The sequence below is a fragment of the Hippocampus guttulatus genome, chromosome 5, assembly GCF_054856545.1.
Source record: "Hippocampus guttulatus isolate MCC_2025c chromosome 5, RoL_Hgut_1.0, whole genome shotgun sequence".
NCBI lineage: Eukaryota > Metazoa > Chordata > Actinopteri > Syngnathiformes > Syngnathidae > Hippocampus > Hippocampus guttulatus.
In genome coordinates, this window is record NC_141265.1 from 12,982,421 (window position 1) to 13,003,743 (window position 21,323).

Below are 21,323 nucleotides of genomic sequence, written 5' to 3' on the forward strand. Positions count from 1 at the left end.
AATCGCCACAAAATGGAGCTTATCTCACCTACCTTTTGGCCAAGAGGCATGGTACACGCAGCACCGGTCACCAGTCACTCGCTGCGGGTACATGGAGATAAAAAACGTTCACACTAATATCAGCAGGCCAGTTGGAAGTTGGAGTTTGTCATGAACCCAACATGCATGTTTTGGCAATGTGGGAGACTACTGGAGAACCCGGATGGCAAGCACAGGGGGAACATGCAAACTCGACAGGCTGACCTGGAACAGATTCTAATCTTGCATCTTAGAAATGTGACAGTGATGCGGAATTGTAGTACTACACACAGTTTTGATCTTCATTTCGACCAGGGGTCATCCACTCCGGTCCTAGAGGGCCCATCTCAGAATCTGAATCATCTTTATTGGCCAAGTTTGTAGAACACACAAGGAATTTGTCTCCAGTAGTACAGGCTACCGTAGTATCATCAATAACAAGTAACTATGACAAAAAAAGGACATGACAAATAAGTATGGAACCGTAATGTAAGGGTAGTGTTGTGCAGTCGTACCACCCAATGACAGCTGTGAGACAATGTGCAAGGTATCAAGCAGAGCTAAAGTGATCAGTGGTAGAATACATTCTGTTGAGTGAACGCTGGCGCGTTTTGGCTGCCGCTGCTCAACCCGTATTGTTTTGTGTTTTTTGTTATTGTAAAGTGTCCTTGGGTGTCTTGAAAGGCGCTTATAAATAAAATGTATTATTATTATTATTATTATTCCTATAACAGTTGTGCAGTTGGTGCAGAAAATCATTGCATCACTGGTTTAAAAAAAAAAGGTCTTTACTTTTTTTGTAGCACATCAGGATTTTTAGATACTTTTGGTTTTTCATTTTGACCAATAAAAGCTTTTTAGGGGGATGAAAATGTATAGTTATTAGCTTCAGCCTATTGGTGAACCTAACCTGAGATTAGAAAAATTACTCATTATATAACAATCCATCCATCCATTTTCCGATCAGCCTATCCTCACAAGGGTCGCGGGGGAGGGGGGCTGGAGCCTATCCCGGCCGTCTTAAGGCAGTAGGCGGGGGACACCCTGAACCGGTTGCCAGCCAATTTCCAGGGCACGCACAGACGAACAACCATCCACGCTCACACTCACACCTCGGGACTATTTAGTGTTCAATCAGCCTGCCATGCATGTTTTTGAAATGTGGGAGGAAACCGGAGTACCCGGAGAAAACCCACACAGGCCCGGTGAGAACATGCAAACTCCACTCAGGGAGGTCGGAGCTGGAATTGAACCCGTACCTCTGCACTGTGAGGTCGACCCGCGATCCACTGGTACACTGGGCCACCCTATAAATAACAATCTTACATTTATTATTATGATTATGAAAAGTTGATGTGCTGGAGAAAAAACGAGGGTGGATTAGGAATCGGTCTACTGGCATCTGATTTAAAAATTCGTGTGCTTACAAGTGTGTGAGTGAAATTGTTTCATTCATCAGTGTCTTACGTGTTTCTTCCTTCACTGTTCTTTAGATTTTTAAATTACTGTATTCACTTTACTTACATTTTTTTTTCGTTTTACTGTGACTAATCACAATGACAACAATATAGGTTGAAAGTAATCGGGCCTCCAAAGATGTCAATCAAAATTTCGCTCTGAAATGACAATCAAGGAAGAACATATTCCGCATGTTTAATTTGCACTTATTTCGTTTTAATAGTTTCATTAACAGTCGAACTGAGTCGAGGTTGCAAACCCAGTAAGAAGTGTTGCTGTTTGTGAAGGGCGTGGCCGACGTGGACACGCGTTTTTTTCCTCTCTCTCACTGGTGATAAAACGTTCTAGTGTCTCCCAAAAACCAAGTACAGTAACAACAGAACAACCTTTTTGTTTCTTTCGCTGTTGCTGAAAATCCAGACGAGCGAAAAGGAACGCCTGTGCCACGCCCTCCACCTCGAGACATCTCGTCTCGCTAACTCACTCAAACGCGCTTTTCGCGAGGACATCAAAGTACTACGCAGCAAGGATCGCGAGGACATCAAAGTTCTACGCAGCAAGGATCGCGAGGACACTTTTCATACGACTGCGCCTCCTCTTTCCTCCACCGTTTCCTACTTCCGGGTTGCTTCACCATCTACTTTTCGATTCTCTCGTCGCCATGGTGACACGTAGCAGCTACGGGTTCTAAGTTCCCAAGGCAGTCCAAGCGTGTCCAACTGTGAACACGCGCACGGAACCGTCGCGCGCGTCCACGCGAGTCCACCTGAGTCCGGGAGGGCGTGCGAGACAGCCGACTTACATCCGTGTATGTGTGTGTGTGTGTGACTGGGTCTTGTTCGCAGCTCAGTCGCTACAAAGATTAAAACACACCAGACAGACATTTTTTTTCTCTCGAGCTGAGCTGAGTTGATTATATCCAAATGGAAACAAAAGGAACATTTGGAAGCCCTTTCCACACGCCGAGGTGTCTGGCGGCGGCGGCGGCGGCGGCACCAGCGGGGAAATCAAAGTTAACCCACCCGGGGAAGGCGATTCTGGCAGGTACGTGCGGATCATTTTCAAACTAAACTCACGTGAAGTGACATAAAATGTCGTCACGTATGCTTACTTTTACAACACTTAGCCGTACTTGGCGCCTTGAAGCCAGTCTTGAACACCTACGTCACCAGTTGCTCTTTATTCGTTCCTTCTCCCTTGTAGTCTTTGGTGTGGTGTTTTTTTAAGTGAATGACTCAAAACCAGTAAACGACTTGGAAAAGATTTTAAAGTAATTGGAAAAAACCTTGTTCACTTAAGATTGTGTAAATATATTAAGTATACAGTATCTCTTTCACAGCACCAAATTGTATTTATTGTCAATCAAATCTCAGCTCTAATAGAGTTGTACACTTACGTAAATTACAGTCAACGTATTCATTTAATGGGACATTTCTGTAGGATAAATGTTTTTCACTAACTTTGAAGTAAGCAATCAATTAATCTATAAATATAAAAACCAACGACGGTATCCATATCGATGGTTGGATCAATGTTGGTGCTGATGCAAATTGAGATTGTTTGGCTTTTTTGAGAAGGTCTGCAATAACCCCCTCTAAAGAAGTATAGTATTTATCTGGCACAAAGATAGAGATATAGTATTAATCAGGAATTCATTTACCCCACAACCTTTTGAACCCTTTCTTTCGAAAGGCCTGCATAGCTCATCCCTGTAAAAGGATGAGCGGTCAGTGTAGCTTTTCAGGCGGCCTAATCGGAATTTACCTGCTGTAGCAAATGTAATTTCATGATGCACATGGTCAGTTTCAACCAGGGCACTCTGCCACTTAATGCGGTTGGAGAGGAGTGATACATGTAGGAAGGCAGGCCACTGGACAAAGAAGCGGTGATTAGAAGAAATGTTTTTTTTTGTTGTTGTTCAATTTTGCCATGAAATGAAATTATGCAGAATGTGCTCAGGGGTGTTAATTTGCAATAGGAGAGGACTTTGTTTAAAAAAAACAAAACAAATAAACACACTTTTGAATCATCTTACGATGTCAATTTAATCAAGTACCAAATATAAAGTTGCATATAGGTTGAAACGTAAAGAATCGGCAAGAATCGAGGCAGACTGGGCCCCCAAAAACTACGGTAAGCAAATACATGCATGCGACGCTGTTGCAGGATCACGTCAGTCGACTGTTATGCTAATCGTCTTTCAAGATGTCTCTATATATTATAACATCATCTTTAAAATTGCACAGAGAAATGCAGAATGAAGTTCATCTGAGAAGGGCGGGCATGTGCCACAGAGCCGCACTGCTGTTTCGTCTTGTAGGCCAAACTAACTAGTGGAATGCAATCACACAATACATGAGAGTCCATCTCATTTATAAGATAAGATAAGAAAATCTTTATTTGTCTCACAATAGAGAAATTCCCAATTTACAGCAGCAAAGCTATGAAATGGACAAAGTAGAAGACAAAAAGTCTATAAATACATATAAATATGAGCATATTAAAAATGGGTGAGTGGGGGGTGAGTCCAGGTTCTCAGTAGCCTGACAGCAGACGGCAGGAACAAGCGGCGGTACCTCTCCTTCTTGATATATTACATGTAATTGAAAAGAAATGGCTCATTGACAACCAAATGCGTCAACAGTACAAATGTGTACGGTTATTAGTCATGTGTATTCTGCTGTTTTTATTAAAGATTGTGTCTGTATTTTGACTCTTTTGCCTTTTTGTGAGCTAGTTGTCGTTTCATGTCAGCCCTGTTCTTTATGGCAGGGCGACCACCATTGGAAATTAGCCATTTGGCTAGCATTTGGTTCATTTACATTTTCTGATTGAAATGTTTATTAATGTCCCTCCGTAACTATTCAAGAGAAAGATATTGGCTCAGCGATTTATTTGTGAGAGGCATTCATTTCTCGAAGTGGATGTCAGAGTGATGGGCTCTCTTGGAGGAAGGCGCTATTTGTGTTTTATGTGTGCGAGACCCAGACAGAAAATGTTCTTTTCCATGTTGTCATTGGCGTTAGTGACTGCTTTAAACTGCTCGTATTAGTCTTATGATGTTTTTTTCTGGACTGTGCATGAGTCCTTGTTGTCGAGACCGCCCACGGTGCCATTAATCAGTGTGCGGCAGGACTTTCAGGTGATTGGAGTGGAGATTTGAGTGGGGTTCCCGTGTGGCAGAAACAGGCGGTCTGTTGATTTCAGCTTCGTGCGTGTCCACAGCATGTACACAACAAAGAGTATACAGAAAAGTGGTTAAGATTGACTCACTGTCTGTGTCTTATGTGTCGTGTTGTATTATTTTGCGAGTATGTTATTATGACTCCAAGATGGCGCCGCAAGAGTGGCTGCTTTTACAACAGCTCCTCTACTTTTTGTTCTTCTACTTTCTTCATTTCATAACTTTGCTGCTGTGTATTGGGAATTTAATGACTCTGTAAATATTTGAAGATTTAGAAAAAAAATCCAAGTGTTTATATCATTAAGTGTGACACATTTAAAAGAGTTATTACTTTATTGGTGGTCCAGTGGTTAGCGTGTCGACCTCACAGTGCAGAGGTTTGCATGTTCACCCCGGCCTGCGTGGGTTTTCTCCGGGTACTCATGTTTCCTCCCACATTCCAAAAACATGCATGGCAGGCTGTTTGAACACTCTAAATTGCCCCTAGGTGTGAGTGTGAGCGTGTATGGTTGTTCGTCTCTGTGTGTGCCCTGCGATTGGCTGGCAACCGGTTCAGGGTGTCCCCCGCCTACTGCCCGAAGACGGCTGGCATAGGCTCCAGCACCCTCCGCGACCCTTGTGAGGATAAGCGGATCGGAAAATGAATGAATGAATGAATATTACTTTGTATGTATGTGAACATAAGTATCAAGATGTACCAATTCCAGTGTCATGTCAGTGCTGATACCGTACGTCTGCACTCCCTAAAAAAAATGCCCCGATACCACCAACGTTATTATAGTTAATGACAACTAATGAGAAACTAAAACTGAAAAAACCATTTTTGTTGAGGAAATTGCTAAATGAATACCTCTCTTAATGTGTCAATCAAAAGCAGATTTTCAATTTTCTTTTTTTTTTTTTACTCTACAGATGCTATATTCGATATCATGGTATGGCTCATGTGTACCGAATAATCAATCTGGTGAGTGCATTCTCAACATAGACTAGATTCCACACTCGACATAGTTGTGTCTTTCTCTGGAATTTTCCCTTGTTGCTTGATGCCATCTTTTCAATGGCCCCGTTGGGAATCTGTCCCCTCCCCCGTCAGCCCTCGGCAACTTGATTGACTGTCACGGGTCCCGGGTTGCACCCTCTTCCCCCTCCTCTCGCTGTAGCTCGTTTCCAGCCTGTCCGTCCAGTTTTAGCAACGACAGCAGCGTTGCGCTGTCGCAACTCCTGCGGGCCTCCTCGTACAAGATGCCGAGATAAAACCCAATTTAGGGTGAGAGTGACGGTGCATTTCCTCTCTAGCGATGTTGATGCGCAAGTGCAAAATCACGCCGTTTTCCGTGCGGAAGGAGAAGATTCTCAAGTGCATGCCTGAGGGCGCCCCGAGTAGACAAAGCAAGTAGTAGAAGGTCAAAGCTTAATGTACTACGGCCCACATACATAGACAGCGAGTGGTGCACAATTGCCAAAGCTTGCTTTGCTGCCATTGGTTGGTTGGGCTCCTCTCACTCCACTGATGGTTGAAGTTGGGACACGGAACAAGCGTGACTTTTAGGCCTGGGGGTTGAGAGGCCAAAGACCAAAATGGACCTCCGATTTGTTGTTTCTTTAAAGGCCTTTCTGTGACAGATGGAATGAACGTTTTTTCTGCAGCTACTTTTTTTTTTTGTTCTGTAGATTTTTAATGGTTTTGTAGAAATGTCACGTTTGCTCCATTCTTTTGCTTTCTGAATCCTCAGGCAACCAGCAAGCCTCTCTGAGTGCTTGTCTCCTCTCGGGCTCAGAGCGCTCGTCAAAGCGTGCGTTTATTCCCCGGCTCTTGCCGTCACCGCCCTCCGCACCTCCCCGGTTGACCAGCTTGTCACTGGTTTGCAGTGGAAGTGACTCAGCTCAATGTTTCTTTTGGGTTGAGCTTTTTCATGTGCGTGCCTTGACAGCACTGACAATGGTCGTATTAATTTATTTACGAAAACTCACCAAACCACTCCTTTCAAAGTCGACCTGCAGTTATTTGTTTCTAGAGTTCAATTTCGGTCAGTGTAGTGATTTTCAGATAATTACTTCTCTTCAATCTTCAGGGCCTTTTTCGCCTCTGATAAACCGTATTTTCCGCACTAAAAGGCGCACTAGATTATGAGGCGCACCTTCAATGAATGGGCTATTTTTTAATTTTTCCCATATATTGGACGCACTGGATTATAAAACGCAATCTACAATGCATCCACTAGATGGAGCTACGCTCCTTCCTTTTGACTTCGGATTTTATGACCGCCTCCGAAAAACATAAATTAACGATTACTTCAATGAAACTACGAAAATTGAAAATAATGCATCAAAACAGAAAATCAAGCGAGGAAATCACAACATAAATTCTATTAACATAACATTGTAAGCATGCCTCCAGCAAGGAGCCATTTTGGGGTCAACCTATTACTGTAATGACCATACACAAGGCGCACCGGATTTTAAGGCGCGCTGTGAGCTTTGAAGAAAATGGAAGACTTTTCGGTGCGCCTTATAATGCGGAAAATACGGTATATGTTTTTTCCATTTTCTTTCTTCATTTTCCAGCAACATTTTAAAATCATAACACGGATTAGCTTGCATAGCTCCACAGTCACAAAGTGATACTCATCCTGTGCTGAATGATCGGACGTTCTGATTATCAAATCTTATGTGATGAGCATATTGATCTGATTGGCCAAACGAGTGAACAATAATACTTGAGTTATATTCATGTACAATCTTGGACGACACGTGTGCTGCTTGCCTTCGCATTCATTTCACCAGTTCTCAAAAAAAAAAGAATGTTTACAGTCGACTTGTCATCAAGAAGAATCCGTAAGCCACGAGGGCGGGACAGAGCGAGCCTAAAAAGGGAGGAAGGCCACACACCAAAATGAATCATTCTTTTCATCTTCCACGCCGCTGTAAATATTACAAGTCTTATCTATAGGAAGCCCTTCCTCTGGCTTCATTCTTCTCATTTAAATACGGATAGAATAACATTTTCCTCCAGTCTCATCCCAAGAGAATTTCAAATGAGCAACACGTGGATTAATAATGAATCCATACATGTACTTATTAATCGGCTGGCACATGCACACACAAGCATGCACGATGATAGCTCTGCATTATTGATTGTTTGGAAGTTAATCGTATTTGCCTTTTGGTTGTGATGTAATGGAGCGAATCGGTTTTAGAGATTGATGTAATCAACCTGACTTAAGGTACGCGTCATTTATTTTTTCTAAAAGGAAGGTTGTTGTGAGCAAATGTGTGGCTGATCATTAGGGTCACCGAAGCAGGCAGAAGCGGGTCTTGAGAAAATGTTCCTCCCCGTAAGCTGCTTATTGGCTTCCTCGCCTTGCATCTCTTGGGCGATTTTAGTCAGGCTAATTTGCAAATCCCAGTTTCGATGCACTAAATAGTTGATTGAATGCTATTTATAAATGTTGGACAAGACCTATACTCTATTCACATGTATGATATTCAATAGCAATTTGCTAAAATCCTAAAACTGCAGTGCTATCTCCAATCATGCATGACCCTACTCACGAGTTTTTCAAGATATGATCCAGCGCGCTGACGTTTTTATTTATTTTTTTTGTCTTTAGTTGCAAACAAAAAGTTTAGTTATGTGCTTAAAATGGTCGCAGCAAAATTCCCAAGAAGTGGCAGAGGTTGCTTGATTTAATCGGCATTACTACCTCATTCAGAACTGACAAAAATCTGCCATTTTGTTCTAAACATTAACACTTCATCAGGTAAAACAAAGATTTTAAAAAACAATTTCTTTCTTGGAATTGTATTCCCCCAAATATCGAAATCGGCATCAGACTAAAAAAAATAAATCCAAATTGGGTTTTTAAATAAGATATCAAGTGCAGGCCAGTGCAACAAAAGAGTCATAAATAACCGACAGATTTCTTGAATATTAAAATAATCGTGAGTTGCAACCCCGGTATGTTGTGTTTAGAAGTAGGGGGAGAGTGTTTTTCCATTTTTCATCCAAGCAGCCTGTTTCTGTGTCATGTGAAAAAGCAGTTATTCTTTTATCTCTGTCTCTTTGCACCGAATATCACTCCAGTGCAATTTCCATTTCTTTCTGGGCCTAATAGCAAGCGTCAAGGATCTATGTGAACATATTGATTTTATGACCGTGTGAGACGAGTCACTGGTGGCAGGGGGTGAGAATGGAGGATGGGAAGGTGCTTGCATCGCAGGTTGAAGATCAAGATTAATGGCTATTTGGCACATGTAACCCACGTTTTCCCATGGCCGCGGCACTCATTTAAAGTGTGTTTGTTGTTGTGAATGCGTGCCAGACTGCAAACGCAGACCAGACAAGCCCAGATGGATTGGCTTCACAGAATCTGCGAGTCTGAAGATTCCACACACGTGCCGTACTGGCTGCAGGCTCGTCGCTTGTTTTCTTTCGTGCTCATGAATGAGGTTGATTGTATCCCCTCTTGCCCGAGACGCAGTGACCCGATTAGGCAACATCATCACGGCTGGTATGAAGGGTGGGGAAGAAGATCATGTGACTTCTGTTAACCGTTGGAGGGCTGGCGTGTCCGAAGGATTATTGAGATCACGAGGCTCACCGTTCTATCGATCTATAATATGAGTTTTGGAAGGAAGCTTCCTGGACTGGTGTCACAAAAGATGCACCGTATCTCAAATCCAACTTTTCCCATAATTTAAAACCCTGACAACAAAACCGTGATATGAACTGCAATGTGAATTTTGAGAACTGAGATTCCAGTTCCGGATATTTTCTGACACCCCAAAATGTTTGAAATTGACACTTACTCATTGGCCACAAAAATACACTTGTACAATCAGAACATGGCCCAATACAAAAAAAAAGATCATATTGCTAATTTCTGATGACTGTAGCGGTTCACACAGAACACCGGGTTGTGATCAATTTCTACTCCTCACAATTTGTGTGAAATTTTCATCCAGGCTGGCGTATATTTTTATCACAGCACTTGATTGGATTGAAGTAAAAAAAAAAACATCTCGCCTGTATTGATTTCCCTTAAATTAAATCAGTTCATGCACCAGATGGGATGATGAAATTGATGGAAGTAACGATATGGTGAGTAAATGTGATTTAGTCATGTTAGGATGTGGACAATGTCTGGAATCCACTTGTGTGTTATGAATGAATGGCTGTAAAGCATTTTTATTTCCTTGTCAATGGCGTTTTGCTTTCATTTTCCAACACTTTGTGATGTCTATCCTTATGTGTGTTAGCAGATAAAGTGTGTGTGTGTGTGTGTGTGTGTGTGTGTGTGTGTGTGTGTGTGTGTGTGTGTGTGCGCGTCTCATTGAGTTAATGGAGGGTCTTGGCCTGTGTAATGGAGCCTCTCCCAGCAGGCGCCATGATTTAATTAATGTCATCCTTCTCTGTGTCCTCCCTCCTTCCCATGTGACTCATCTGTATCGTGCCTTCGACAGCAGGCTTTAGGACAGCCTGCCTGTGTGAAATGGCTTCATATTTAATTTTTGTCTCTTTCTTTCATTTTAGTCATAGGCGAACTTAATAAACCCCACTATTCTGCCCCCAGTGATTGCATTAAAGTGCAGTGCAGTGCCCCTAGTGGTGGAAGTAGTTAAAACCACCCAAAACGGCATTACAGTGCAGTGCAGTGCAGTGCCCCTAGTGGTTGAAATAGTTAAAACCGCCCAAAAAGCAGCGGGGTAGCCATTTTGAATCATAAACAGAGGTGTGATCACATCCACTTCCATCCTCTTTCTTCTGACAAGTTCAGGGACCATCTTTTTACTCTTCTGCCCTAACCATGTGTTTGATATGAGAGCATGGTGTGTAGACAGTTAGCTAAACAATACTTCCATAAAAATATCAAACGGTGGATTCTCATCTGTGTTTTTATTGGAGTATTGATTAGCTCACTGTCTACATCATGCTCTCATATCAAACACATGGTTAGGGCAGAAGACCCACATGTCCTCCTTGTGACTCGTTTGAGTGGTTTGGGTGTGGGTTTGATTCATCTTCAACCAGCTCATTCCTCCTGCTCACTCGCCAGCCCGGCTTTCAATGTTTATGGAAGGAAAGTCATTTTGCAACGATCTGTGATGTCACGGCACCTTGTTGTCATGCAGGCAGAGGCCCCTGCAACATGCAGCCTGAAACTAAGCATGCTAAACGAAGACCGGTGTTTGTCGCCAATTTTAAAGATGTCTTCACTTGGATTTGACAAGATGTTCTAATCTTTCCAGGTGGCATTGCTGGCGGCATCGAGATTTGCATCACCTTCCCCACAGAGTATGTAAAGACCCAATTGCAGCTGGACGAGAAGGCCAACCCTCCCAAATACAGAGGAATAGGTGAGTTTAGAGAGTGTAATGCCAATTGCAAATTCAATTTAAAAAAATGTTTGTGTGCAAAACAGTCAGATATCAGTTCAAACATTATAGAAGTAGACAGGATAAAAAAATATACATCTATAAAAGTAAAAGCTCTGCTGCCGCTCGGGAGCTTGTTATCTAATTACATTCCCAGGTGCATTAGTATTCCTGGATGTCTCTGCGAAGGTTTGCGCGCACACAAACATGCAGGAACTGTTGACATGCTCCGCATCTTGGGGAACATGCTAATGAGCGCTCCTGAGTCCTGACAGCTGCTGGCTCATCTGCTCACCGCTGCGTTCCTTCGCCGCGGTAGTTTTTCCTTGTCATTTTCCTTAAAACGCTTCACGTGTAGCCTACCGTTTGCTAACAGAGTTGCTGTTAGCTAAACAAACAAACAAAGCGCTTTGTTTGTTGTGAAAGCACTGTGTAAATAAAGATGTATTGTACTGCATTCATTTCGTAGTCTACAAACAACACTAATTCTGGCTCAGTTGATCTCAAAAGAAAGTTTGTGAAATCATGTTTGTTTATTTTTAATGAATTTTTGTTTTTATTATAAAGCCTGTTTAATTTTCCTTTGCCAACAAATTTTAAACAAATATTTTCGGAGATAAAAGTAAACATATCTACATTATAATTAATATAATATTAAAATAATGTGTAATCCTAATATATTTAGGAATATTCATGAATTAACGGTTAGGTAAGCTACAGGTGGATTTTTTTTTCTGAAAGGTCATTGCTATAAATTACAACGCATGGTAAAATACATATTGCGCAAAATTCATCGGCTAAACTTCCCTGAAAAAAGAAAATGTTGTACTGTGTAGTCAAGATATATACTTTTAAAATCAGGGTCAAAATTAAAGCTGATTAAATTTTGCTGTTGACCATTGTTAGAAAAATCTCACAGCACACAAGCAAACAAAAATGCCACAAAAAGTATACATTATCTACTGAAATAATGATCGCTCCAATTTACTTACAAAAGTTCTTCATCAGTGTGAACTCGTTCTGATTTTGAATGGCAACAGTGGATACACTGATTAATTGTACCTTCTGTCACCTAGTGGTAGAGTATGTAATTGTTTTTTTCTGTCACCATATCATACCTTGATTAAAAAAAAGATTCCTTGTAGTAAATAGATCATTTAAAGACCAACTAAGTGAAATTGAATCAAATTGCCCCGTCACACCCATGATCTCCTTTCTATCGTCTAGGTGACTGCGTAAAGCAGACGGTGCAGAGTCACGGTGTCAAAGGACTCTACAGAGGACTCAGCTCGCTGCTGTATGGCTCCATTCCCAAATCCGCAGTCAGGTGGGCAATAAATCCGAAACACAAGTGGTCTTTTGTAAAAGGGATCAGCCTTTGGAAACAGGATTTCATTAACTCTTCTCAATGATCTGATATGCTTCCCACAAGTTAAACACCGCTTATTACCAACGTCATAAAATTGACATTTATTAACACAAGGAACACATGACAGCATCAGCTTTGCAGTTGCATGTTGTGGTCGAAGGTTCAACATCTTTTTAGCGTCATCCCCTTTTTTGACTGCTTGCTGCTGGAAGGCTTGAGTAAAGGAACAGTGCGCGGCTGCCGTCGTCTTACCTGGAAGCGCCAGCTCACGCAATCCAATTATTCTGGCCCATTACCCGCCACGCATAGCAGAAATGCCACGCCACTCTCCAGAGTGATGGTGTTGTTGTTCTCTCATAGCAATGGCATTTACCTCCTGTCAAATGCAAAAAGATGCACACACACCAGCACACATACACACTGAATAAAGCCAAGGGTTTACTCTCTTTTTATTTTGCATTGTTTGCATACCTGTGTGTGTGTGTGTGTGTGTGTTCTGCTGAAAGATAGCGTTCGTCCTTTTGATGGATAGGCAGGTCCAGTCAAGCGGAACAAAGATGCCACTCAAAGCCAGACAGAGTCTCAGTGGGCCACAGTGTGTGTGTGTGTGTGTGTGTGCGTGTGTGTGTGTGCGCATGCGTGTGTGTGTGTGTGGAGGGGTGCGGGGGGCAATTTGTCACTTTGTTTATATATGTTCATGGGAACCATGTTGAATTTTAAACCACAATAGAACATTTTGACAGAGTGAAGGCATTTCCATTGGAACAGTTTAATGTTGTAACCGACAGCCATTGCTCAGCTCATGGAGCCAAACAAACAAGAAAACAAGGTTTTTGCGGACCGAAATATGTTTGCTTTTTGATACCACAACCTCTAAAAAATATAAACAAGATTGAGGAAGGGCTTTTGATTTGACACCCACTTTTACTACCAGACACATTTTTGATACTGTACATATTATGCTTACATTGTTAGATTGTGAGGTATCTAAACTTACCCGACTTCCAACGCATTGGCATTTCTTTTGGACATAATCGATGTGACATGGTGAGATTCACGATCTTATCTTGATTTTCTTCTCAAAAGCTGTGCTGATATCAAATGCACGGTGATGCGACGCCATCATCGACGGGGTTCTGTCGGTCATTGCAGTGGTTTAGAAACCTTCACATATGGCTGCAAGTGTCGATACAGTGTAGTGTTATTTTTCTTATTAAAAACACATAAAACATTGTTTTTGGGGTGTTCATGAGTGGATTAATGGCATTTGCATTCATTTTAATTGTGAAAGTTGATTTGAAACACAAAGTGATTTGAGTTGCGCGCATGATCACAGAACAAATTTACCCATAAATCAAGGTTGCACTGTCCGAGAAACGCTTTAAATGTTGCCGTTGAGCCATTACGCTGGCGGGCGTCCTACTTCATGTAATTAGTTTGATGCCAGCATCGTTATCAAGCAAATACATCAACTTTCTCATTTAATGTCAATATCAATCAGCCACGTGATGAGCCGCAATGATAAAAGGCTGATGTCAGGCACTTAGCTAATGTGTATGTATGCTTTCAGATGAGATTGTAGAGAAAAGCACGTGAAATTGTTTCAGCTAATTTAGCTCAAAGGAAGATTTTCTGGAGGTATGATCTTGAACAAATTGCTCAAAAACAGCAGTGACTTTTGCCTAATACGACTAAGAGTAACACTATTTTATAAATATTTTTTTTGTCTGCTTTTGTATCTCAGTCTCTTTGTTTCATTTAATTGTGCATGTATCAATGTAGTCATTTTTTTAAAGTGCTTTTTTTCTCCTTACCGGTACTTCCATCTCATCCACCTCCATTACTTTACTCTGCGACTCTCCACATCTCCCACCCACCCCCTTTGTTCTTTATCCCTCCCCCCATCCCATTAAGTGATTGCATGCACGCCATCATGTTCCCCAAAGTCTATTCCTGGGTCATCCAAAAGGCAGGCCGAGAATGGACGAGAGAGCAGCGGTTCTCTTCATCCCTTCAGCATTTCATTCGTCCCAACACTTCCCAAATGTCATACACAATAGGAAAAAAATGTGTCATTGGACAACCAGCCCCTACATGTTTGGGGAATGCCAGAATTGTTAAATTGCTCCATGTACAGCACTTTGTATGCAGCGATGGCTGTTCGAAAGTGCTCTATAAACACAGCTGAGTTGAGACACCACTTATTGTTTGGGGTTTTTTTCCACCCAAACCTGAAATTTTAGGGGTGCAATTACAATATTTAGGGGCACACACTTTATATTGACTTGCAAAGTAAATACTGATCCCACTCATTTTCACCATGTTACTGATAAATCTATCTTTGTGAAGCCATAACGTTTTGATCCAGCTCTTGGGTTTCTATTTCTTCAATTGTGCAGGTGTTTCTCAAGTCTTGAGTGTATTTCTCAATTCCGCTCCTTTACTTCATTCCCCTCGCTGAAGCTGACCTTGTCCAAAGACCCTTTAATGAAGGTTGTTCAGCGCTCTGACTCATCTCGGCCTGTCAGCCAGGATACAACGGCACGTTCTGAGCTAGGAAACCTGTACCGCTAATGTTGGCAGTGCAGCTTTAGAAGCCACATTGGCAGCCAGACAACAGCTTGACTATCCAATTGAGTGAAAAGTGAAGTGTCACAGGGTTGGCACTCAAGTGCACTGCTGTTTGCTTTTTTTTTTTTTTTTTGGCCAGATGTGGCAGAGAGAGATGAAAGTCGTTACCTCGACTTCTAGGAAGGAGTGTGAGACGATGAGTGCGACAGAAGAGCAGATGTGGAGAGTTAATGAGCAGAGGAAAATCCTGCGATAAACAGGCAGATGGAGTTAGAAAGACACGGTGGGTATGGGGGACTTAAGGGAGACTTATTAGGAAGGCGAGTAAACAAGTTAAGATGAATTGAATGGAAGAAGCCAAACAAGAAAACATCATCAGTCTGTCCTCCCTCGCCGGCCTTTTTTATTTTTATTTTATTTTTTAAATAGATTTACCGGGCAGGGCATGCAGCATTCTGCTGAAGCAGTCTATAAATAACCCCCTTGTAAAGGACGCTCTGGTGCAACAAAGTCTGATTGCGTTGTCACTTAGAGCTCAGCTCCCTCTTTCTCTTTCAACCTGGCCTGGCCTCCATGGCAGCCGTCTCTCATCTCTAATCAACGGTTCATTTTTCAAGAAGGACCATTTAGAGATCCCAGAGCTTTCTGCGCTTTAACCCTTTTAGGGACAGTGGTTACTACAGTGGACAGTTTATGTTATCAGGTTCCAGGGTGCATGAAAGGGTTAATAAGCATGTTGTCTTTTGGGGTGGGCTTTAGCCTCGCTTGCATGGAAACGTTTTACGCACTTCTCAGTGTGTGATGGTGGAAACAAATTCCTGCTCTCAGGCTTTTTTTTTTTTACATTTTATGAACCTCCATTTTGTCTCTAGGATGATACACATTTTTTAAAATATGATTTCTATAATTTGACTAAAACTGGGAGGTGGGGAGTAATGGTCAGTAAATCTCATTTCAACTCATCTTTATTTGTAGCGCACTTTCGGTTGGTGGTTTTAAATCATTTTGTACATTAAGCTCAATTTAATCTTTAATCATGCTGAGACTGAGAGATGTATTTGCATTTTTAGTATTACTACCATAAAGAAAAGTAAAAACAATATGCTACCATATTGAAGTTGTAATCTGACAAGATTATTTTGGATATTTTCAAAATTAAAAAAAAATTACAGCAAAAAACTCACATTATGACGTCTCGACCCATGTACGGATAGTTATTTTTTTCTTTCTCCCTTCTAATATAAAAAAAGATTCCCTTCATTAACACATTTTTTGGAGCTTGTTGGATCTCATTAAATCGTTACTTGAAGCTAATTAGGTGTCCCTGGAGTGTTTTCTACGCCCTTTTAAAATGTTACTGGACTAATCTGTGAAATCTGCCGTGCTCTACATTTGTTTGAGGTCAGGTTTGGAGTATTTGAGTTCTTAAGTAACCAAGCAAGGGACGAGTCGGGTCGACTGGACAGCACTCGAGGTCTGCTGTGTGGGCTCGGAGCCGGTGTGATGGAGGCCATGTTGGTGGTTTGCCCCATGGAAACGATCAAGGTATGTGACAAATTGGAAAGTGCATTCAATGGAAAAAAACCCCTCAAACGATGTGACCAAACGTGCTAATTTTTATTTTACCAAGGTTAAATTTATCCATGACCAGACTTCAGCAAACCCCAAGTACAGAGGCTTCTACCACGGAGTCAGAGAGATCGTCAGAGCTCAAGGTACAGGTCTCCTGCTGCCATCAACATGGTTTATGCGCCCTCTACTGGTCGAACGCGGTGCACTGCAGCTCAACCTCATGCCTCGTCCCACCATGACGATTTTTGACATCTTCTTTTACGCTTCCTACAGGTTTAAGAGGGACCTACCAGGGTCTCACCGCAACGGTTCTTAAACAAGGCTCCAACCAGGCCATTCGCTTCTATGTGATGACCTCGCTCAAGAACTGGTACAAAGGTCAGCAAACTGAAAGGGATTTTAAAAAAGTGGCTAGTTTAGGATGAAAATGGCATTTTGCTTGTTTTTTTTTTTTGCCTCCTTGAACTTTGCTAAATGCACCGCTAACCAAAACGGCAGCATCCAGCACATCCCATAAACATATGACTGATATCTGGTCGTATGCCACAATTTATTTGGTCCATATTTTTTTCGGTCAGTCCTCACATGTCTTGAGTTTTTTTTTCTTCACATTTTTGACTAATCTAAAGTTTTGTTGCTTGCTCTCTTTGCCGATGCAATGCTAATAGTTGAACAAACATGCCGTTTGGGAGCGTTTCCTGAAAAATGATGATTGTGGAGGTATAAGGATTAAGGGCTTATTGTTCTCTCATGTCTTGTCGCTAGGGGATGATCCCAATAAATCAATCAATCCTGTGGTGACTGGAGCCTTTGGCGCGATCGCCGGAGCAGCAAGCGTGTTTGGAAACACTCCGCTAGATGTCATCAAGACAAGGATGCAGGTACGAAGTTTCAGACTCCCTATTCTACAGCGATGTTGTTTGTGTGTGTTGCCGGCATTTTGAATGTTTGAGTTGCGTTTCCTTCCAAAGGGCTTAGAAGCACATAAGTACAAGAGCACACTGGACTGTGCGGTGAAGATTCTGCGACATGAGGGCTTGGCAGCGTGAGTCAGAACTTGCTTTTATTCTTCTTAGTTGGCTTTGGTAGTGGCTATAAAAATGCTATGTTTTTGTGATGTAGAAATTATGAGAGGAGTATCAATCATTTCAAAACTTTGTCCACCGTTAACTCATTCAGTACTAACCAATTCTGGACCAAGTCTGAAAAGACGTTTAAAAACATCTTTGGGAGTGAATGAGTTAATGTGACCAGTATATAACCTGTACAACTCCGTTGGAAAAAGCTCCCAAACGCATGTGGGAATATGTGTTACAGCGTGGTCAAACCAAGTTTCTTTTATTTTTGTGGGGGCACGAGGGGCGCTTAGTTCCTTAAAAGTCTGTTTGGTGGAAACCACAACACTGTTTATTGCCAATATTATCATGCTCTGGGGGCTGTTTTGTTTTTCAGCTGGAACTCGGACCCTAGACAAAGTGAAGGGAGTACGAACAATTTTAATATAGCAGTCAGTGTTATAGCAAAAACCTTTAAGGCTTCTGCTATAATGTTCAGTGATCAATGGTGACGGAGTTAAGTGACAGACAAAACAATCAAATGTTCGTCCACTAGATGGCACAAGATACATAATCTGCATTCACTTTTTGTGAAGTCTTTTTTTTTTGCGTGGTGCCAGACACTATATTAGATACCCCTCGCCCCACCCTAATGTAACTAAAATAATAGGAACACCTCTCAGTAGGATCAAGTGCAGCTCTCCACTTTAAATTACACCCAAAATATTGTTCATTGAACCACGGCACCTGCTATTTTTTTTTTAATATTCTACTTTCATCTGTGCTTGACAATAGCTTCTATAAGGGCACCGTTCCTCGTCTGGGTCGCGTATGTCTGGATGTGGCCATCGTGTTCATCATCTACGAGGAGGTGGTCAAGGTTCTGAACAGAGTGTGGAAGACTGAGTGAGCCGCAAGACGGCCGCTTCCCTGCTCTTGCTACTTCGGACACACACATCCCACTACGGTTTGCTCTTTTATCATAAATGTTAAGTGCCGAGGTTCACAATGTTCACGTGATAACAGAAACTCAAAAGAGCCATGTCGGTCCTTTGTCGCCATCGAATGGACAGTTGGGGATGTGTGGCTCAACATGAAGAATTTATTCAACAAGGTAACTGTCGTAAAACATGGAGATGTATGTTGTGGAATCAACTGTCATTTTCATACATTTTAATCATATTTCATCTTAAAATAATACTTGACTCTTGCGGTGGTTGTCATTATGCGGCTGTATGCTTTGGGCATTCATTCCGATAAACTACAGTCGCATCCATAAACAAAGCCTTTAATCGAATGATTTTACTATTTAAAGACACGGTTTATTTTTATACATTAATTTTATTCCCATAATGATCATGTAATTGTAAAATATGGAGATGTTTTATCACCGTGTCAGATGGAAAACATGAAAAAGGTAATTAAGATAGGGTCTATTTAGAACAGTATTTATTGATTTGAATGTGCTGTATCTGTATGTTAAAAATTAGTTATTGCTGTATTGTCATTGTCTTCGCCCCCAAAATTCCATTCTGGATTTAAAGGTGTATTAAGATGTTAAAATATATATGTATTCTCTCTGTATATCCAATTGCTGCATTTAAATTTGAACTGACATGCAAATGAAGACCTCCAAGTGCGTTTCACCTTAGGCTGTTGTCTTATGTGTCTTTGGTTTACCTTTTTCCTTTTTTTAAAAACATGTTCATGATGAAGGGTTTTTTTTCAGTGTTGTGGTTTATGGAAAATGTCGAGGAAATTTTACAAAAGAAGAAAAAAGTAACATTTGTGTTAAACTTTACATTCATATCAAATCAGGCATATTTGTGACAAATTCAGCACAAAAAAGAAACGAAATATCTGTGCTAGCTTTTAAGTATATATTTTTTGTACAAAATCCTTCAAATTCTCCTGAGAACAGGCTTTTTCTGTGCCATGCCTCATTGAGAGGTTGCTTAAAATGGTTCACTGATGTGCCTTTTGGGTCAATATCGATATGAAGTATCTTTGTGTGTCCTGACAGACTGATATTTTCTGTGACATAACAACCAGCATATTGTCTTTCTTCTACAAGGCTAAAACGTATTTACACTTTACATGTACCGTAATTCTCATCATATTTGATTTGTAGCTGGGTGTTGTCAAGCTTAACATGTCCACCCTGTCTTTGGGAAATATCACTTGCTGTAAAAACCTTACACAGTACGGCGTCGGCTATTTGCCCGTTTCTTAAAAAAAAATTATGTGGTACTTTGTCCAACATGAATTTCTAATTTCCAATAAAATCTAGTAAATACAATGCAGTTCAATGAAAACTACCTTTTTTGGGTCGAGGAGGTGAAATAAGAAAGTCTCAAAGGCACCTCATAGTGATATTGACTCATTTCTGTACTGTAGCTACTATTGCTGATTTGAATAGTATTCATGTGACATTCCTGGCGAGCACGTTTAAAAAAAAAAAAGTGTCCCTGTATTATGACTGAATATTTTTTGTGTTGTTTTTTTTTTCATACGGCCAAAGAAAATGCGTCTACAGTATTCCCTTTGTACCGCAGGTTCATGTGTTCATGTCTTTATTAAGAAGCCTTTGTGCAATAAACATCGTCCTCCTCTTATCTTGGTTTAATTAACATTCATAGTTGTAAAAAAAAAAGTATATATATTTTTTTCTCGTCGTCCAAAAATACATATATTTACTCGTCTAAATAGTCATATTGCAAAGAAAATGGATATATATATTTTTTTCTTGAATTCCACTTTAAAAGCACTTGCACTGACTTATGTTTAACACCATTACATTTTGGAGGTAATGTCCAAATAATCCACGGAAGGCAGGTACCCAAAGATTTAAACAGGGAACTCTTTGTTTCACATTTGGCTGATGTTCATGTCATTTGTTAGCTTTTTCTGACAAGCTTATGTCATCTCTTGAGGAAAAAATGGGGCGACGTGTGTTATATAAATACACAGTCTGGTAATAGAAATGTAATCGAACTGGTGGCAATGTAGCAAAAGCTTCATTTTGTGTAGCATCAAACACTGGAGCAATTATCTCCCTTTGGCACTCACCCAGTGATGAGAGCGCTCCTCTCTGTGCACAACGAGGTTTTATGAGAAGCCTCCATTCAGCCCATCATTATTATCATCACTATTTCCCCTTTGTCATTTTGTTCTCTGATGGTGCAGAGATGTTTAATCCAATAAAATGGGCCAAATCTCTCATGGCTCGTTTTGTGTCGGCATCATCAAAGCAACGAGCAAGCAAGCTTTGGGAAGCGAATCTTCCATTGATTTGCATATAAATGCATGGAGTAACTGAAATGTTGTGCTTCACTCACGCAGATTCTTCGGCTTTGATGTGTGTGACTTGCAGTCATATGTTCTTTATCCTCTGACTAGAACGACGAATAGTGCCGTACTGTTGAGCTGGGAGGTATTGAGAAGTTGTCATTGAACAGCATATCCGTCTGGGTATTGTGGAGTTATCACTGCCAATTATCACTGTCAACATTTTTATGGGGATAGGCGGAGAAAAGTCTTTACCAATTCCTGCATGATCTGATCCTGTATGCTGGGAAAGGTTTTAAAAAAAACATGGCAGCATTGGGTCTCTTTTGGATGATACTGTATCGCCATGAATCAAAACAATGCTTGACGGCTGACATCTTAAAATTCTACCAGCAGCTTGTGATTGATCTAAGTGTTTCTCATGTTAAATCTA

General features: G+C 41.1%; 1 protein-coding gene across 1 annotated transcript; it reads left to right on the forward strand.

Moving 5' to 3' along the window:
• The first annotated feature begins 1,879 nt into the window (after positions 1-1,879).
• On the forward strand, positions 1,880-20,217 carry LOC147205112 (tricarboxylate transport protein B, mitochondrial). Its single transcript, XM_086112016.1, has 9 exons — positions 1,880-2,520; positions 10,910-11,017; positions 12,263-12,357; positions 16,377-16,520; positions 16,606-16,690; positions 16,821-16,925; positions 17,313-17,428; positions 17,519-17,592; positions 18,398-20,217. The coding sequence occupies exons 1-9, from the start codon at positions 2,400-2,402 to the stop codon at positions 18,510-18,512; spliced, it is 963 nt and encodes a 320-aa protein (XP_085968142.1). The 5' UTR covers positions 1,880-2,399; the 3' UTR covers positions 18,513-20,217.
• The last annotated feature ends 1,106 nt before the right edge of the window (positions 20,218-21,323 follow it).

Bases quoted from the DNA above. Each gene is read 5' to 3' on its own strand.
- LOC147205112 (XM_086112016.1), top strand. From the start codon at position 2,400: ATGGAAACAAAAGGAACATTTGGAAGCCCTTTCCACACGCCGAGGTGT. The intron at 17,429-17,518 runs GTACGAAGTTTC...TTCCTTCCAAAG, and splicing joins TCATCAAGACAAGGATGCAG to GGCTTAGAAGCACATAAGTA. The intron at 17,593-18,397 runs GTGAGTCAGAAC...GCTTGACAATAG, and splicing joins CGACATGAGGGCTTGGCAGC to CTTCTATAAGGGCACCGTTC.